This window comes from Protopterus annectens, chromosome 10.part0 (assembly GCF_019279795.1).
Source record: "Protopterus annectens isolate FY-2018-M chromosome 10.part0, PAN1.0, whole genome shotgun sequence".
NCBI lineage: Eukaryota > Metazoa > Chordata > Ceratodontiformes > Protopteridae > Protopterus > Protopterus annectens.
The window spans coordinates 1,238,770,626-1,238,791,275 of NC_056744.1; the positions used below are offsets into that span (position 1 = coordinate 1,238,770,626).

Sequence of the window (20,650 nt, forward strand, 5' to 3'; positions counted from 1 at the left end):
AAAGTATAAAGTAAACAAAATGTAGCATGCATAAGAAAATACAAATTTAATACATCTTGACAACAAAACCTAGGCACTGAACATAGCCATAGCCAACCTTAGGCATAGGCCAACTAGGCAGCCGTATAGGGCACCGCTCTAGCAAGGGTCCTTTTCCATTATTTGTTTGGTGTAGGTAGACCAGGATGGGGGTATCAAGGGGCATGGGGGGGCACTGTGGAGCCTTTTTGCCTGGGACACCAATTGACCTAAGGTCGCTCCTGAATATAGCTAGTACTATTTGTAGGTATGACTTATGTCAAGATATAAGGTTAAGACAGGTCGGTAGGAACAAAGGATTAAATACTGGGGGAGAAGTTGTATATTTTTTGGGTATACTGTGATGTATCAGAGCACTCATGAGGGGTTAGTACAGAAACATAGCCACTTATTTTCTCGATAAGCTTTAAGTGATGGCTTAAAGTAGTTAATGGATGAGATCGAGAGAATAGATTTAGGAAGGGAGTTCCATATATGAGATATATAGTTGGAAAATAAAGATTTTCCTGCTGTGTTGTTGGCCTTGGAGATGGTGAGTAAGTTCTTATTGTTAGAGTGAAGTGGTCTGCTGGAACTGTAATGAAGGATGAGATTTTGTAGTGCAGGGGTTCTAGTTGGTTGTATTACAATTTTGTGAGTTAGAGAGAGTTGGTTGTAAAGAATAATGTTGGGAAGCTCAAGCCAGTCTAGTATCCTTAAAGCTGTACAATGATATGTTCTATATGGGAAGTCAGATGCAAACTTAGCAATTTTATTATAACATGCTTCTAGCATATATAAGTCTGTTTTCCTTAGATTAGTTAAAATTGGAGAGGCATATAGTAGAGTGGAGAGCAGATGGGTGTGTTCTAATGTAATTTTGGCCAGTGTGGTCAGGAAACTTTTGTGCCTATATAGACATCCAAGTTCCTTATGGATTTTTTTTATAGTTAGGGAGACATGCAAGTCAAATTTTAGGGTATTGTCTATTTCCACTCCAAGAAGCTTTGTATGGGTTGTCAGGGAGATCACAATATTGGCTTTGGCTATTATGTTAAATGTTGGGCATGAGATAGATGTCTTGTTAGGTTGGAAGAGTAATAATTTAGTTTTGTTTGGGTTCAGGATTAGATGGACCTTGGCTAACCATGTTTCAACAGAAGTGAAAGATTCCTGTGTTTGAGAATGAAGAGCTAATAGAGAAGTGGCAGCACAGATCAGTGTTCAATCATCTGCATACTGTAGTATAGAACCATGTGGAGTAGCTGTGTGTAGATTATTAGTCACAGATCAGTGTTCAATCATCTGCATACTGTAGTATAGAACCATGTGGAGTAGCTGTGTGTAGATTATTAGTCACAGATCAGTGTTGAATCATCTGCATACTGTAGTATAGAACCATGTGGAGTAGCTGTGTGTAGATTATTAGTCACAGATCAGTGTTGAATCATCTGCATGCTGTATTATAGAACCATGTGGAGTAGCTGTGTGTAGATTATTAGTCACAGATCAGTGTTGAATTATCTGCAGGCTGTATTATAGAACCATGTGGAGTAGCTGTGTGTAGATTATTAGTCACAGATCAGTGTTGAATCATCTGCATACTGTATTATAGAACCATGTGGAGTAGCTGTGTGTAGATTATTAGTCACAGATCAGTGTTGAATTATCTGCATACTGTATTATAGAACCATGTGGAGTAGCTGTGTGTAGATTATTAGTCACAGATCAGTGTTGAATTATCTGCATGCTGTATTATAGAACCATGTGGAGTAGCTGTGTGTAGATTATTAGTCACAGATCAGTGTTGAATCATCTGCATGCTGTATTATAGAACCATGTGGAGTAGCTGTGTGTAGATTATTAGTCACAGATCAGTGTTGAATCATCTGCATACTGTATTATAGAACCATGTGGAGTAGCTGTGTGTAGATTATTAGTCACAGATCAGTGTTGAATTATCTGCATACTGTATTATAGAACCATGTGGAGTAGCTGTGTGTAGATTATTAGTCACAGATAAGTGTTGAATTATCTGCATGCTGTATTATAGAACCATGTGGAGTAGCTGTGTGTAGATTATTAGTCACAGATCAGTGTTGAATCATCTGCATGCTGTATTGTAGAACCATGTGGAGTAGCTGTGTGTAGATTATTAGTCACAGATCAGTGTTGAATCATCTGCATGCTGTATTATAGAACCATGTGGAGTAGCTGTGTGTAGATTATTAGTCACAGATCAGTGTTGAATTATCTGCATGCTGTATTGTAGAACCATGTGGAGTAGCTGTGTGTAGATTATTAGTCACAGATCAGTGTTGAATCATCTGCATGCTGTATTATAGAACCATGTGGAGTAGCTGTGTGTAGATTATTAGTAAAGAGGGAGAAAAGGGGAGGGTCTAAGATAGATCCTTGGGGGACACCAATGGATAAAGGAAGGTGTGGAGATCCATAGAACAGATTGTTGACAGACAGATAAATAGTTATGAAACCATGCTGTGGCAGATGGTGAGAAGGATAGTTCAGTTAGTACAGCTATTAGTTTGGAATGGGAGACCATATCAAAAGCTTTTGATACGTCTAGAAAGATGGCAGATACAAAGTTGTTGTTATTCCTGTGATGGTTTATGGTATTAGTGAAGGATAGTGGTACTATGTGATGGCTGAAACCCATGCTGAGTGTTTGCGAGAAGGTTATTTCTTAGTAAGAATTTCATGACCTGGAGATGAATACACCTTTTGAGTATCTTAGAAAGAGGTGAAAGAATAGCAATTAGCTGATAGTTTGTCAGTTCTGTGGAAGGTCCCCCTTTATGAAGTGGGATTACATGGGAAATTTTCCACAGTTGAGGGACCTTGTTTTCGAGAATGGATCTATTTATAAGGATTGATACTGGGAAGGCTATAGATTCAGCTGCAGTTTTAAGGTATTCACTGGGTAAGTTATCAAGGGCAAGTGTAGTAGGTTTTAGTTTCTGTAGTAGTTTTTTCATAGTGACTGTAAGAACTGGGGAGAAAGAGAATGAGGCATTGCTAGTTCTAGACTTGGCAGGAGTAGGGGGTTTGCTGTTTGGAAAGGGCAATTATAGATTCAGTAAAATGTTTGTTAAAAATGGTAGCTGTGCTATCAGAATTGTTGTGGATGCTTGGCATTGGTGTAGTAGATTTTCTTGGGTGAAGTATTAAGTTTATAGCTGGCCAGAATTCTTGGGGTTTTTTTTGATATGTGTTTTGAATGTTATGACAGAAATTTATTTTATCCTGTTTTAATTTTTTTTTTTTGCCTTATTTCTAAGTTCTTGATACTAAACAGGGCATGTGCATTTAATATATCTAAGAAAGATTTATTAAAGTGTTTCACTGCATAATCTCGGTCAAGGTATTGGAGTGGAGTCCAATTGCACCTTTGTAAATCAGCTAGGAAGTTGTCAAGATTAAAGTTATGTTTTTTTCTCAGTTGTTTAAACATAGTAGGTTTTGGTGGGAATAGGTGTTGTGGTATAAGAAATGTGGTAGGTGCTTGCTCAGACCATCAGGAAGGCAACCTGATTGGATTGAGTGAGAGGAGTTATTTAAGCAATAACCCATGCCTGGGTGTGGGTAATGCTGGATTTACCCACGGTTGATGTGGTTTGGTCACGAGGGCGAAGCCCAAGTGGCCAAACAAAGACAACCGTGGGTAAATCCAGCATTACCCACACCCAGAAGTGGGTTACTGCTATTATACAATGACATTATTTAAGAAAGAAAATACTTACTTTTCTTAAATAATTGCATTGTGTAATGCCTCCCTGCTGCCCTTCCGCAGCTGTCTGGTATTCTGCAGCAGTTCTTATGTAGTGTCCATGTGTATGCTTGCACAGTACATCAGAGCTGTGGGTGGAAGCAACGGAGAAAGCAAGATCTCCGTTGCTTTTTAGAAAGTGTCTTGCTATGTTAACATAGTGAGACAGCCTTATAAAAAGCAATGGAGATCTTCCTTTCTCCGTTGCTTTTTTTAAAGCTGTCTCGCTATGTTAAAGCCGTTTACTAATAATAGTAATAATACTAGAAAAAATTGGCATTTATTCACCATTTATCTTTCACAAGGAGGGATATAGACTGCCAATGTCTTACAAATATTCATTAATGAGAAATTGAACAGTTTGTGGTATAAAACATGATCAAACAAGGGAATAAAAGTTATTAAAAATGGGCCTGACCTAATCAAAAGCTATAAATGCAAATGCTTATTGTGTGAGTGAAACTACAATACACAGATAAATGAATTAACTGAGGAAATAGAAGTCTGCAAAATAAATGTGAGCCAAATAAGGAGATGAAAATGAGAAGTACGATGAGGTTGTGTTGCAGCAAAAATGAAGGTGAAAAAGAGAGGTACACAGGAAGTACGGTACAGCTGACATTATCTTGCATCCATAGCTTTACTACTGGGGTCATAAACTTCCATCAGAATTGGTAATCATGGATTATGGTTGAAAAGGGTCAAATGACCGGTTCTATATTATAACCGCAAAACCTCACATATGCGAATACAGAAACGTTGACACATATTGGGCTAGCCACAAAAACACCGAACGTCCAGAACTGCGAAATTCAAAATGTCGAATCGGCATAGTTGGCCAACTCCACCGCCCTCTACGTACTACCTCCCCAAACAAAATTAATAATCCACATACATACACTTAACAAAACCCTACTTCTAACACTAAACTAAAGCTTACATATATTACTATGTATGCACTTACCTTAACCCGCACCCTAACCCTAAGGTCGTAACTATTGCACACTTACCTTAAGGAGCTATACCGCAGAAGGGCCAACTATGAAGATCCAACATGTCAAATTTCATGCTTCAGGACGTTCAGTGTTTTTGCGGTTCGCTCAATATGTGTTGACATTTCTGTATTTGCGCAACTGCGGTTTTGCGGTTTTAATAGGTAAGCGAATGACCATTCTGCCTACCCAATTAACAAATATAAATAAATGCATACATATACACACACATACATTCACAGATATATGCATATTTTGTCTTAAGCTCCAAAGGACAGAGTATTTGAATAATAACAGTAATAGAATCAAGCAGTACAGAAAAAAAATCACATTTATGCCTGTAAAAGTTAATGGTCATAATTATAGGAATTATGTTTGTTAACCCCTTTTATGAACAGGAGTAAGTGCAATAGCTCAATCCAGATGGGAATATATTAGTTATTTAGAGATGTATTAAGTATCAAAAACAAAGAATGAAGGATTGAGTCATTTACGTATAGACAGGCTCAAAACATAATCAATTCACATGATTACAAGGCTCCAAAGTGTTTTAAAAAGAGGATGGCCTAATGGTTAAGGTGTTGCCTTACAAACACAAGGTGCAGGGTTTGAGTCTCACAAGAGATAATTGGCTAGGCTTAAAATGGCTCACAAGGGCAGTTACCTTAGTACTAACCTATGAACATGTTAGAAGGTTTTTGAACCTGAAACCGTATTCATTCTTACTGGGGATAAATTTGTTTCGATAATGTCAACAAACCTGAAATTAAATAAAAAATGTATAGCATTTAGTCTAGAAAACCCTGAGTTGATTTAGCAGTTATAACCACACCAGATAAATTTCAGTTATGAAAAAGTACAATAGTTATAAAATATTTGAAATAAACTGTTTATTGTTTCCCTCTTTGTTTTATTGCTCCATTTTGGTCCTTTTCTGTTATATATGTTAATTGTTCACCTATAGACTGTGCCTCTGTTAAATATTTTTGGATTATTTGTATGTGCTTGCATGTGAGGGGGTGATGTAAATAATATTATTAACTGGGCACTTATGAATATGTGTCTTCTGATGATCTCTAATTCAGAATTAATAAGGTCAGAATTAGCTGCACTAAAGCAAACAAAAGTAACATCTCTGTAGAGCCTAATTTGCATTTTATTGTTAAAGAAGCTACACTGTGATAGGAAAGGCCTAGTGGAGGTATTACTTGCATATTGCTTATATAAAGGTCCTCACAGGATATCAAGGTTGTTGGTTCTCCATGTTGGGTCACTGGCATACTACATAAATGCATTGCCATTTAGGATGTACATAAGTACATGATCATAAGATGGAAGTAATCAAACTAATTAGATTCTTCCAGTAAACAGAAAGGAATGTTAAGCTTAATATTACTTAGACATTCAAGACTCTGTATTACACTTCTCTGATCTTTGGAAACCTATAATGTCAAATGACTGTAGCTTTGAACTTGTAGAATTAATAGAATAAAGTGTCAAATATTTATCAGATTTTGGTTATTTTACTGATGGAATTGTTATAGCAGTGTCTAAAAGGCTGTATAATGACCTATTGGCCTAATTTACAAGCAGAAATTAAACCAGGTTTATCAGGTTTATGGATAAAACCAGCCAAATGTGGACTAGCTTACTCAGTTTCTTATTTTTATGCCTGTGCTTAGCAGAGAAGTGAATCCCATCGGTACAGAAAAAGGATGTTGTGTTACATATCTTCTCTTTCCCAATGATACATTTATGCAGACAACATCCTGTTAGCCATTTATTAAATGCTGTAATTTTCTTCTGTTAACAGTGTCATGGGTGGTGCATATTGTCTTTCTTGTCTTTCACATCTCTAATACATTATACTGCGGCATTTTTGTAAATACACTAAGCCATGTTACTTCATGGTAAATTTAAGTGTTTAATATAAAGTGATAATAGTACATACAACCTGACTCTAAATATTGCTTCAAAGATAAACTACTAAGGTTTATTATGTAATGCACAATGTAACAGTATAAGGGACAGAAAGAAAACCATGGACCTCATAGAAGGTAGCCAGGGTAAGGTATGTGCATGGAGAGGGCAGTATGTTTTTGCACAGAGAACATGTACAAGTGATGAACACTGATGCCATAAATTAAAAAAAAATCTGCATCTCTTGAAATAAGGTTTTCTGCCACTTTTATGACATATGAGCATGTATCTTGCCTTTTCATTTGAATTCAAGTATAAAATGGGAAAAAGTATGTACTACCAGTTAGGCAGGGTCATTTTGTAGATAATTTATTAAATACATATAAGGAGAATGTTACACTTTGCAAGCTATTAGTGATATAAGACAATGCATCCAAATGGAAGACAGACGTCTTACAGTACATGCATTTTTATTCTGTTTTTGTGTTTGATGTTCTTGAAGTTTATTAATATTGTGACTTTCCATTTTTGTTTTGTTTCAGTGGCCTCAGAGACCATCATAGTTGATGGCACAAGTCAAGAATATCACATGAGTAAATTGCTTCCCAGTACGACCTACTATGTCTCCATGTATGCAACAAAAGGGCCACTGACCAGCGAAATGGTATCAACCACATTCAGTACACGTATGTATCTGCACAAGTTTCATTAAACTAGGTAGAGTAGATTGGTCTTTTGCTAGCATTTCAAAGATAAGTATACTAAGCTAACTTGTAAGTATGTTACACTGCTTTTTTTGTTTTCCTTACTAGTAGAAAGCCAGTTAATACATAAAAATGCATTCCTCTTACTGTTTAGACCATTAATTTTTGAGCTATCAGATCTAGGTTTGTATACCATGACAATGACTGAACCAGTTATCCAAGTGGTCACATTTCTGCACTAACTTCATATATAAAAATTTTAAAATAGGTCAAAATACTAAAAACATGTATTTCTCTACTCTGCGGTAGGGGTAGCTGACATCCAACTGCCTGTGCTCTTCCACTTCTTCAGCCATCCTTTCAACTGTTCCAGATACGTGCAAACTTTTATTTCAAATGGCATGCCGCTATACCCTGGGTTACATGTTTTACAGCACTTTGCTCTCAAGAAATGCTGCTATCTTAATTTATTCTTGAATCATGCCTTACATACTAGCTGACAAATGTCTGGTTTCGCACTTGTTTTTTTTTCCTTTTCATCTTTGCTACTCCTTCTTTTATCCTGATAGCACAACACTTACATGCCATGTTCTTGGATCCATGACATAAAGAACAATACAGAAGGATGAATGCAAAACACAAGGCTAAACTTTTTTTCCAAAAATGTTTTTATGCGTTCTTTCCCTGTATAAGAGATGCCATCATTTTACTAGTATGTTAAGCAAAGTAGTCAAATGGCCATATAAGCTTAAGAATGCCACTCCCATTATAAAGACCAGACTATAGGTAGAATAATGTGCTATCACTGACAAAACCTGGTAACCTGATTTGTAGAAACAGCATAACCCAAGCAGCAGCATGCACTGAAAACTGGAATGACTAAATAAAAGCAATACACTAATGTTTTACAGGGATGTTGGATGACTGTTCCGCCTCCCCCTTCTAATTATATATTCTAACTCTCAGGTCATATAGCATTGTGAAATCTGAAGTATATGTTAAAAATAAGCATATTATTCTCCCCTGAGGTTGTAGAGCCTTGGAATTAAAATATATCATTTGTTAGGTTTGGAGCTACAGACCCTCACATGCAGGAAAAGGGGTTGCCATTGCAAAACCTTTTTTTTGTTCTCTTCAGGCATTTTTTTTTATACTTAAGTATGCAAAGCTCTAGTAAACAGTTATGGGAAATAATAACAGAGAAAGAGATACAACATTTCAGGAATGTCAGGTCAGATGTAACTTTATTGACTGTTAAGTATTTACGTAACTAGAAGTAATGTTATTTAATTGTATGTTTACCTTTATTTCAGTAAAGGTTGGCAGAATGTTGTAACTGTTCTTATAGAAAGACTCAGTCAGGATTATGCGCTTGTACTTTTCTCTTTCCATCAACTGTGGTGGTGGTGCTGTGGTAGCGCTGTCGCCTCACAGTAAGACGTTGTCCTGTTCGATTCTCAGCTAGAGCGTCTTCTGTGTGGAGACATGCGTGAATGGGTGTACCTTCATTGAAGGTTGTGCGTCAGGGCCGGCAACTTGGCATGTAAAAATCTGCTGCCAATAATTAGCAGACCGGAGTTCCGCTGTGGCGACCCCTAACCGAGAAAAGCCGAAAGACACAACAACAACAACTTTTCTCTTTCCATCTTCATATTTCAGTCTTACTTACTCAATCAAATTTTAGATGTATGTCATAGGTTCATGCTTCTATTTCCTTTTCTATTCCATTGTGTAAGTTCCAACAAAAGTAAATATCTTTACGCTCAACAACTGTGTTCCACTGTTTTGGTGACTACATTGCTTGTTGAGGACCTTTTCTTCTCTACACTGATGACTGTTTTTACAAAGTACCCAATATATGGTGTCAGATGAATTTTAAATAATAGAAAAATGACCTCAGATTCTCATGACTCCATCTTTTTACCTAGGCAGCAACATCCTGATGGCCTTTGTAAGTGTGATTTCACAATGTATGATGATAGTCAGCCTCAGTGCTTATACTTCTGGGATCATCTTCGTCCTGTTTCCTTTTTCTTTTTTTTTGTCTGGTCATCCTGATGTATATATTCACTATGTACCCAATCTTGCACTTTTTTTTTTTTTGCATTATGCATAATAAACAAACTGTGCTCTAGTTTTACTGTTATATTTGATCTTAATAGAGAAGGGACCCTCCATCTCTAATAACACCTTCTGTGTTCAGTGAACTACCATCAATGTGGTAATTCATGGGAACTGGGTTTTTCCCAAAGGGGATGACGACACATATTTTGGCATTGATCTTATGGCCATAGTTCTGACACCAGTTGTTGGTCTCAGTGAGACCTTTCTGTAGGATGTCAACATCACTTGGGGAGTTAATGATAGCTCCCAACCTGCAATCATCTGATAACTTTGTCAGCCAGAGTCCCTTCGTATTGGCCTGGACTTCAAAGAAGTAAATACCAAACAGGAGAGGACCCAGGACCAAACCCTGTGGAACTCCACACATGACTGGTTGGCAGTCTGACTTGGAGTCAGCTACTTTCACACTGTGGATTCTATCTGTGAGCCAGTTTGCAATCCACCTAGTGATATAGGGGCTGATGCCTAGCTTAGTGAGTTTTTCTATGATTCCTGAGTGGGGAATGGTATCAAAGGCCTTGGCCAGATCAAGTTAGGCTGTATGAACCACCTTGCCTTCATCCACAGCTCTGGTGACTGACTCAAAGAAGTCGACCAAGTTGAGCAGGCATGATCTACCCTTTACAAAACCAAACTGTGTGGGATCCAGAGTTTGGAGATTCCCTATATCCTTGTTTATTAGGTTCGTGATGATGAGTTCCATAGCTTTTATATCAGACTCGTCGGGATAATGTGGCAATAGTTCCCAGGGTCTGTACTCGCTCCTCCTTTGTGGAGAGGGATGACTGTAGCAGTGCATCATTTTGTAGGGACAAAGCCTGAGGTGAGGCTGTGATTGAACAGAGCACACAGGTGAGGTGCGAGTTCACTCTGTAGTTCATGTAGAACACAGCCAGGGATATTGTCAGGTCCCATAGAAGCTGTATTCTTGGCCTTGGACAGTGCTGTTTTAACCTGTGCAGCAATAATACTGAGTGCCTGGCAATCTACTGGTATTATAACTGGTCCTTTGGTGGGGGAGAGAGAGGGGTAAAGTTGGCACTTAATCTGTTGGCCAGTATATCGGCAATATCTGTTGGCTTGGTATAGGAGGTACCATTGTGTTGTAGCGCAGAGCAAATCTGGGTATTGTCATGGAAATTCTGCTGCAATTCTGTTTTCATAGCTAGCTTTAGAGGATTTGATGAGGGATCTCAACTTTTTGTTGAGGCTGATAAGGGAGTTTTTCCAGTCTTGGGACTTCACCTTATTCCGCATCAGTTTCCTCCTTCTGTTGTAGAGTTTGTTTATGGCAGGGGACCACCAGATTGGCTTCCTTTTTTTGGAGGAGAGCATCTTGGTTCTATTTTGTATGGCGAGATCCATGCATTTGTGTATGTGTTCGTACAGTGCATTGGTGTATGATTCAGCAGTCATGCAACTATTCTCCATTTGCATGGGTGCCGTGAAGTTAGCCACCTCTGTTTTTAGGAGCCCAAAGTTAGCTTTGGAGAAGTTTTTTTATGGAGGTTTCCTTTGGGGGTGGGGGTGGGAGGGATGTGGATTTCCAAGGTGATTAGTTTGTGGTCGGATTTAACCAGGAAAGAGTTGACTATTGGTGTAGAACAACAGTCGGCCATATTAGTAATGGTCAGGTCAAGGATCTTACCTCCAGTGGGAGTAAGAACAAGCTGTCCCAGGGCATTGGAATTAATGAATTCCAGGAAACATTGGGCAAGTATATTGGTACATGAGTAGTTTTCCCAGTTAATGGAGGTGTAGTTGAAGTTGCCCAGTATGAGAGTGTTAGGTTGGACCCTAATATTCTCCAGGGTGCTTAGGAACATGACATGGTTGGGAACCTATAGCAGGCTATGACCTAAATCACTGTCTTACCCAGTGTTAGCTACATACCCGCGGTGGTGGTTCTGCGGTAGTGTTGTCACCTCACAGTAAGGCGCTGTCTGGTTCGATTCTCAGCTAGAGCATCTTTTGCATGGAGACATGCATGAATGGTCATACCTTCATTGAAGGTTGTGCATCAGGGCTGGTAACTCGGCACGTAAAAATCAACTACCAATCATTAGCGGACGGGAGTTCTGCTGTGGCGACCCCTAACTGGGAAAAGCCGAAAGACACAACAACCCAGTGTTAGCTACATCTGAAGTATCTCTGATGTGTTATGTTGGGCTACCAGTCTGGAGGTGTGTGCATCCTTTATGAATATGGAAACACCACTGCCTTTGGAGCTTCAGTCCAAGTTCTGGGGCCAAAAGGTGTGGAATGAGTTATAGCCTGGTAGTGCAGGGGTGCTTTTTGCTATCATGAACCAGGTCTCTGTTACAGCACAAATATCGATGTTCTCCATTTTGAGGAGTGCTTTGAGCGAGTGCATTTTGAGATTTAGACTTCTAACATTGAGCAGCATGACACTCAGATTGCATTTGTTTGTAGGTGTTATGGTGGTAATTTGGTCTTTGGAACACCAACTAAAAAAGGCACTATAGGGGTGGCAAGAGCCTTGGCCAGTATTCGGAAGTCCGGGGTGACAGATGCAGGACATTTCTGGCAAAGCATCGAGGTCTGTCAATCATGTCATCACAGGCAGACAGATACTGGATCCCCTTAGAATGACACCAGAAACTTAGCCAATTGTTGAAATCAATAATTTTCTGCTTGTAGTTTGGTATCATTCTGGGTGATGATAGGATGCTGCTCACAGCTAGGGTCATACCCATCTGGGCTACATAATCCGAGAGCTCCTCTATGTCTGTTTTCATGTAGTCCAGGGAGGTACATCTCAGGTCATTCACATCCACATGTACAATGACAGAGTCATATTTGTACCTGTTGTTGAGGGACCTGAGTGCTTGTGCTTTGTGGTGGATCCTGGCATCTGACAGGCAGCTGACTGTTACTTTCTCCTTATTCAACCTAGTGATTGGGACATCAGTGTGCCTCACTATCGAGTCACCTATGACTATTGTGTTGGGCATGCTGTTATGCCTTAGGGGCTTTGGTTGAGTGGCACACTGTTTAGGAGAGTTATGTGTCTCATGATTAGTGTTGTGTTGTGGTGGCCGAGTGCATTTCTGTATTGGAGGTCTCTGCTGTTTGGATAGATTTTTATTGAGATCCTCTGCGAAGGTGGGTGTGTGGTTTGTGTTTTTATGTGAAGGCAGTGCTGGTGTGTGTCCTGGAGGGCTATGTGTTTCATGTGGTGTGGTGCAAGTGTTGACCTTATGCTCTTGTCTTGACTGGAGAGTGCGGGGCTTCCATTTTAGATATATAAGTCCATCTCTCGCAATTCTGAGTGTTGGGAGGTAAGAGGAGAGGGCTGTTGGTGTACATGAGGCAATTTTGTGGAGAATGAACCTTCCACTGGCCACGTCCATTGATCTTAGAAGGTGGAATCTCTCAAATACTTTGTATTTTCTGGGGCTTAGATGTCCAAGATTTCTCCCGTTCCTGTTGCCTGTGTTGGCTTTCTTGCTGCTGTGTCTGACATTATCCGTTGGTCTTTGTACCTACCTTAGGTCAGTATAGCTGCTTCTCATTAACCATGTAACTATCCTTCTAGAGTTCTGTGATGACAATTTCTGTTTTAAAAAGATATTTTATTTTATTTTAGTTTTTTTTTACGTTGCTTTTCTTTACTGGGTTTGTCAGAATGAGTTTAGTCAAAAAATCCTTATCAGTGGAAGTCCATGGAGAAAAGCTCACATATTTCAAACACTTTTAATTTAAACAGACATTCAGTAATATATATTAATAGACAAAACAATATACATTGATAATTGCACATACAATTGCTAATTAGATTACATTCATATGAAAGTACAGACAACTATTACAGTATAAAAGATATTTATATGCATTAGTGGATGTTGAATACTGAGCATTTGAAGAGGTGTATTAAAGGGTTTGTCAAATAGATAATAACATGTCTGATTCAGTGCTTAGAAATTCAAAGAAATGGAGATGAGGGAAGGAAGTAGACAGGGCAGAAAATGTGTTAATATGTAGATTAGAGATGGGATGTAAAGCAGGTTCACAGACAATTTTATATATGTGTGTGTGTGTGTGTGTGTGTGTGTGTGTGTGTGTGTGTGTGTGTGTGTGTGTGTGTGTGTGTGTGTGTGTGTATATATCATAAGGTTTATATCAGAAGTATAGAGATGGATGGTGAGCACTGCCAGAAAATAAAGTATATAACTGGGAGATGCCAGTAAAACTATTCAGGTTTTGGTGAAGATTGGTTGTGAGGCACAGGATTCTGAAATGAATAGTAGGGGACCTCCTGCTGACTCACTCACTCATTTTTCTCCTTTTCATCATTTTAGCAATCCCTCTTGATCTGCCTAAGCTATGTGTCAAACAAATTATTGCCAGCAAAGCAAGTGTTCTGCAACTCCTCCTAGACAACAGTAGGTAGCTGCAAACATGGATCCAAGTGAGTCTCCTCAACACCACTCTAACCATGGAAGCCCTGGTGTAAGATTTGGCATTGCCATATATCAGCCTATGAGACTGCAGGTATATCTCCAAAAAATCTCCAAAGTTCTGAAGGAACTTGACTTAGGCATCAAAATCCAAAAGACACTCGCAGAGTTGTTGTGTGCTTCTTCTGAAGCCTTTATCAGAACATTATGAGGTACAAACTGTGATTAGCAATATACAGGTCTTTTGTGAATGCTACATGTACATTTTACCTCAAGAATGAAAGCAATTTAAGTCCTTCCCTAGTGGAAGATCACAGAGGTGCAAGGTTGTACCCCACCTCATGTGTGCTGCTGCCGTATATCCTGTAAAAATGGAAGCAGGGCAATGTCCAAAAACCAGCATTACCAAGATGAGCACTACTTCACATCCAGCCACGGAGTCATGGCAGGCAATTTGACTTCTGCCGTCCAAACCAATTTCATGGTCAATTTAATAATTATAAAATAGGGCAGTGCATCTTTAGGTTGGGATAATGGTAGATCAAAGTATTCTGGCTTCTTCCTGTACCTCTTGTTTGCCCCAGTAATAGGGAAACCCAGTTTTCAGAGGTCAAATCTCTGATGTGGGACGAATGAGCTCCCAAAATGACAAAAATGAAAAAAAAAAGACAACTGTTTTTTACTCAGAAGAAATATTTCTGTTTAAGGAAAAAAAATATTCTACTCATCACCCCTCGTTAAATTCTTCAATCCTATTTTTCTCTACTCCAACTACATTATGCTGTCCTTTTACTTACTGTCTCTACTGCTATCTCTTCTTGACCATGCTACGTCTTATCACACTCCATTGTTACCCAACCTCACTGTCACCTCCAGAGCATAATTCTAAATGTTCCCCCTCTCACCCTGCTGAAGCACCCAGCCATTACTGTATCACATCCCATACTTAATTTAATTACAAATACACCAAAGAAGAACCTATACTACATACAGAAAAATTAAAGATGAAAGCTAAATATATAAATTATTTCACTACACAGACCTGTCATCTAAGCTTGCTCTTGATGGAGATAAACATCCTAATCATAAACCTTCTCTACACATCTGTAACTCTTATCATCTCAACTACCCCTAGTAGTATACTTACTACATAGTTTAAATGTCTCTTTTGTTGTTTTCCCTTACTTGTACAGTAATGGACATTTGCTTAATTATTTTATGTCTTTTCGGCTTTTCCCGGCTAGGGGACACCACAGCAGAACTCCAGTTCACTAATGATTGGCAGTTGATTTTTATGGTGCCGAGTTGCCAGCCCGACGTCCAACCTTCAACAAAGGCATGCCCATTCACGCATGTCTTTCAGAGGCCACTCGACTGTGGGGAGGATGTGCAGACTCCACACAGAAGGCTAATTATTTTATTGTATTTTACTTTAATCATGCAATTTTCTTGCTTAGTTGTACTGTGGAGCTTTTCTCCCTAGGCCTCCGCTGAAAAAGGGCATTAGCTCAGTTGGACTATCTCTTGTCAACAAATGTCAAATAAGTAATAAAATAAATAAATAGTACTCTTCTTCCACTCATCAAAGGTAATAGTCCACTTTTGATTCATTTAAATCTTAGGAGCATGTACAATAAACTACCACAGTTACATGCCTATATAGTCTTATACACCCCTGACATACTAATAGCCACCGATACCTGCCTAAAACCAGGTAGTAAAGTCCAGGAAATTCTACACCACCAGTCTGCTACATTATTAGACATGGCAGCCAGCATAAGAAAGCTGATGGTGTGGCTATGATATACAGAAAATCCATTGACATCACTTCCTACCCCCTCACCCACCCCAACCTTCCCAGTGCTGAAATGATTATCTTTATCCTGAAAATCACTAAATACAAGGGCATATGCATCACTGCCATCTATATCTCTCCAGGAAACATCCCATTACTACAAGAAATCCTGAATTGGATCTCTCATTATATCAACAAAACAAATCACCATAGGTGACGTTAATATAGACTACATACTTATCAACTCTGACTCCCACCACTCTCTCCATCAGTCTGTTTGGTTTTACCCAAATTATCACTATTGCTACTCGAGTAGACAAATGCAATAATAGGGAGTCTGCATTAGACTGGACTCTCACCACCTCATCATTCACACTGCTGGTAACCTACCTGACACCATCAGTGACCATCTACCTACTTGTGCTGTGAGACAATCTGTTCATGCACATGCACACATAATCTATAATAACGTGCACACACTCTCCTCCATCAATAATGAGATCTTCATTAGCTACCTTAACAAGTACAACTGGGATATTCTAAAACAATTACCCCTAGATTATGATGTAACTAACTTTAACAATACCATCCATAACATACTAAATGAACTAGTTCTCATCAGATCAAAATTAATCGAATCCAGCCTCTCCCCATGGCTCACAAGTGAAACCAGGCAACTCATGCTAAATAGAGATAAAGTTTAGAAAGCATGGTCTGCTGGTAAACCAACACAAAATGGCAATATTTTAGACAGCTTAGGAACCTTTAAACAGAAAATCCAATCAGACAAAACTAAATACTTTTCCAAGCTCCAAGACAACCACCAACAGAATCCTAACTTTTTCTAGAACGCAGTCAAAAGACTATTACACCCAAGCAAAACTATGACTTTTTCACCAACAATCACTCAGTCCCTATAGCTACCCAATTCAGTGCACATTTCATACACTCCGTCCTTTCCCTACATGACAACAAACCACCCACCAGCCTCACAATCTCAAACAGTACAATATTAAAATGCATCCTAAAACTAAAGCATCCCACACCAGCTGCTGAAAACCTGCCACTATAATATCTCAAAAACACTGAAGATTCTATAGCATACCTTTTATCTATACAAATAAACCAATTTATTATAGAAAGCTACATCCCTTCCATCTGGAAAAAGTTTCACATCATACCTCTACAAAAGAAATGGGAACATCCACTAATCACTCCAGTTACTGACCAATAGACATTCTACCTCCACTCTCCAAAATATTAGAAAAATGTCTTCATTCTCAAATCCTTTCCATCTTCATAATAACAATCTCCTCTGCAACATTCAATATGGTCTACAACCTCACCACAGCACCACTACTGCTCAGCTCAGTTTTACCAAAATCATAAACTCTAATAGAAACACTGGTAACCTAGTTTCCTCTCTTTTTTAGACATGTTAAAAGCATTTGACACAGTTTCATGCAACATTATTCCATTTTCCCTAAAACTGTCCCATTCATCCCTTATGTGGTTCCACAACTATCTCACCAACAGACTCCAGGTTGTAAAATGGAAAAAAAAGATCTCTCCTCCTTTCTGCCTGTCTCTGTTAGTGTACCGCAGGAATCTGTTCTAGGCCCTTTACTATTCAACATATTCACTAATAATCTTCACAAACCTGCCAAAGAAGCCTCCATACACAGTACTCAGATGATGCCATGCTCATATGCTCTGCAACAAGTCTACAGCTACTCCACAAGATGACCCAGGACTATTTTTCTTCAGCTTAGGCCTTGCTAGATGGCTGCCAACCAACTTTTAATGCTAAAAACGTAATGCTGGTTTTACCCAAATCTCTGTCGGTACAGAAACACATCAGCAAATAATATCTCAATTGAAACTGTTTCCAACACAAAGCTTCTTTGTGTCTTAATTGATAACAAAATATGATCAACACATCAATCAAGCCATCAAAAAAACACTATAGAAGTTGAGCTTCGTTTACAGAAACAAACCCTTTCTCACTGAGTAGTCTAGGAATTCTTTAGCAGTATCTTACCTTCTGCCTTCACTCCTCTATGCAACTCCCATCCTGACTAACCTTCACTCCACAGTAAAAAATAAACTGAAGGTTTGCAACAATAAAATAGATACATTTATATCCAACTTACCGAACCATTCACACCACTGCCTGCCACTGAATCACCTATACTGCCTCAAGTGACATAATTACCTTACCTACTCCCAACTGTTTACTGCCCAGAAAGGAGTATACAAACTCAACACATGCCCATCACTGCAAAAACATTCTCAAATGCTACTTTCCTCCTAGGAATCCCTGCTCACAGAACAAATATCTCCTGACCAGGACCAAGTCTCATAACAATACAGGCAATTCACTTTACTCAACCTATGTTGTTAAACACTGGAACTCAATCCAACCCACCCTAAAACAAGACATTACCACACATTTCAAACAAAACCTAAAACAACACCTGATTTCCTCATGGCTATGTTTATGCTCCCATCCTGACTAAACCCACCTTTCCTTCGATTTCTGTTCCATTACCAATCTCTCTATTAGTCACCCTGACTGTTTCACCTTTCTTATCCCTGTGTCTTTCATCACCACTACTGCTCCTCCAATGAACCTATATCTGTAATCCCTACTGCTCCTCCAACTAACCTATATCCGTAATCCTTTCCTGCTAATACTCCCTCCTTACCCACCTCATCATCTTACCTAGCTACTGTTATCTCAACCTGTCCACTATAAGAACATTTGTTATTTGATTTTCATCATTGCTTCTGCTTGTTCCCTTCCTCCATTACCTTCTGTCCCTGCTCTAGTGGCATCCTACCTCATTAATGTCAGTTTACATATACTGAATCTATGTGCATTATCATTGTTCTTAGGGAATGGGTAAATTGTACGTCAACAACCTGACTGGAGAACAAATGTTCCCCAGCAGGGTATTAATGTACAAGTAATGCCCGCAGACAAAGTCCACCACTTCATGGTAGCATATCAAGTTTCCATGGAGCTCAGACTGAAAAAAACGAATGGCCGCCATTGTTTTATGCTCGCTAAGCAGCAGTTTTGCTGTTTAGCGAGCATAAAATGTAAAACCAAAAAAAAAGGGGAGAGAGACTGTGTGTATGCGTGTGTGTGTGTGTGTGTGTGTGTGTGTGTGTGTGTGTGTGTGTGTGTGTGTGTGTGTGTGTGTGTATGTGTGTGAGAGAGACTGAGAGAGTGAGAGAGAAAGCGAGAATGATCTTGCATGCGCGAATGTGTGTATGAAAGTAGAGGAGACTGTATGTGAGAGACAAATTGAGAGAGAGTGAGAGTGATCTTGTATTAGTGAATGCTTGTATAATAACAGAGGAGCCTGTGTGTATGTAAGAGATTCAGAGTGAGAACGAGTTTGTGTGAATGAATGTGTATATGAAAGCAGAGGAGACGGTGTGTGTTTATAAGAGAGAGAGAGAGAATTTGCTCTATGTAAAATTGTTGTGTTTTACTTTATCATTTTTTAAGCGCAATATTATTTTTTTATATATATATTTGATGTAAAATGCTTCCTCCCAACACCATTAACTTACACTGCAGCAAATTTGAAACATTAGGCCATCTATTTTACATTAAAAATGTAAAAAAAATAATATAGTACTAAAAGAAAAATAAATAAATAAACTAGAAAAACACAACAATTTTACAGAGAGACCATTCTCCAAGTGCAATAACGCCCTCCAGGGTATGTGTTAATGTGTAATTAATGCCCTTCCAGGGGTGTAACACTCCTGGGTGGGCATTAATTACACATTAACACACACCCTGGAGGGCATTATTGGTTGCTTCTATCTCCAGCTATTGCATGTTAACACGTCTTTCACTTATGTAAAATAATATAAATTCTAAAGTACATGATAAATGTCTTTACTATTTGTTTCAATACTAAATAAAAGTATATATATATATATATATATATATATATATATATATATATATATTATATATATAGGTGCATATGTGTGCTCTTCATGTCTGTTTTTTATTTTTTATATATATTTATTTTATTGTATTGTATGTTTATAAGGACTGAATGTTCTTGTTTTTATGTTTTGATTATGCTGTATGCGCAGGTTTTACCTCACTAAATGCGAGAGATTCATCTCTGATTTTGCTTTAAATAGAACTAATTTGGTCACTCTTGTGATTGGCTAAAGATTATTTGAATCTTTATATAAGTAATGGGTATCATTAGAAATGTGTCTTTGATCTGAAGAAGCTATTTAGCAAAAGCGCTCATCATTTATTTTTACAATAAATATTTTTCTGTGGTTTTAACATATCGTGGATTGCCTGGTTGCTTCGTTATAGCTGCTATAATCCTGGTAATTTTTTACTATACTATTTGTATAAAGGAGCATTTATCTGGTGGGTTATTTGCAGTCATCTTTTTCTTGGTTTAATTTTTATTGTTGTTAAGTGTAAATATGTATTTTATGTGGAGCTTTTCTCCCCAGGCCTCCACTGATAGTGGGACTTGTGGCCAGTCAGACTTTCCTATAAACAAATGACAATAAATAAAATAAAAAAATAAAATAAATTAAATAAATGCATCAGTCATTTACACAATAGTAAATAATTATGGGTTAATCCACAAAATAATAGTAACTTTTGTGTGTGTGTGTGTGTGTGTGTGTGTGTGTGTGTGTGTGTGTGTGTGTGTGTGTGTGTAATATATATATATATATATATATATATATATATATATATATATGTATATATATATATATATATATATATATATATATATATATATATATATATATATATATATAGACACACACACACACACACACACACACACACTGATACACATGCTAACTTTAGTACCCTTTGT

The 20,650-nt window shown here is 38.2% G+C and overlaps 1 protein-coding gene across 3 annotated transcripts in view; it reads left to right on the top strand.

The window, feature by feature from the left end:
• Positions 1-20,650, top strand: part of TNR (tenascin R) — a 5,843,683-nt gene that overhangs the window by 5,568,001 nt on the left and 255,032 nt on the right. For all 3 annotated transcript variants that reach the window (XM_044085960.1, XM_044085961.1, XM_044085962.1), the window contains one exon: positions 7,260-7,403. In XM_044085960.1, the coding sequence (XP_043941895.1) occupies positions 7,260-7,403 (144 nt within the window). The remainder of the gene's footprint in view (positions 1-7,259; positions 7,404-20,650) is intronic.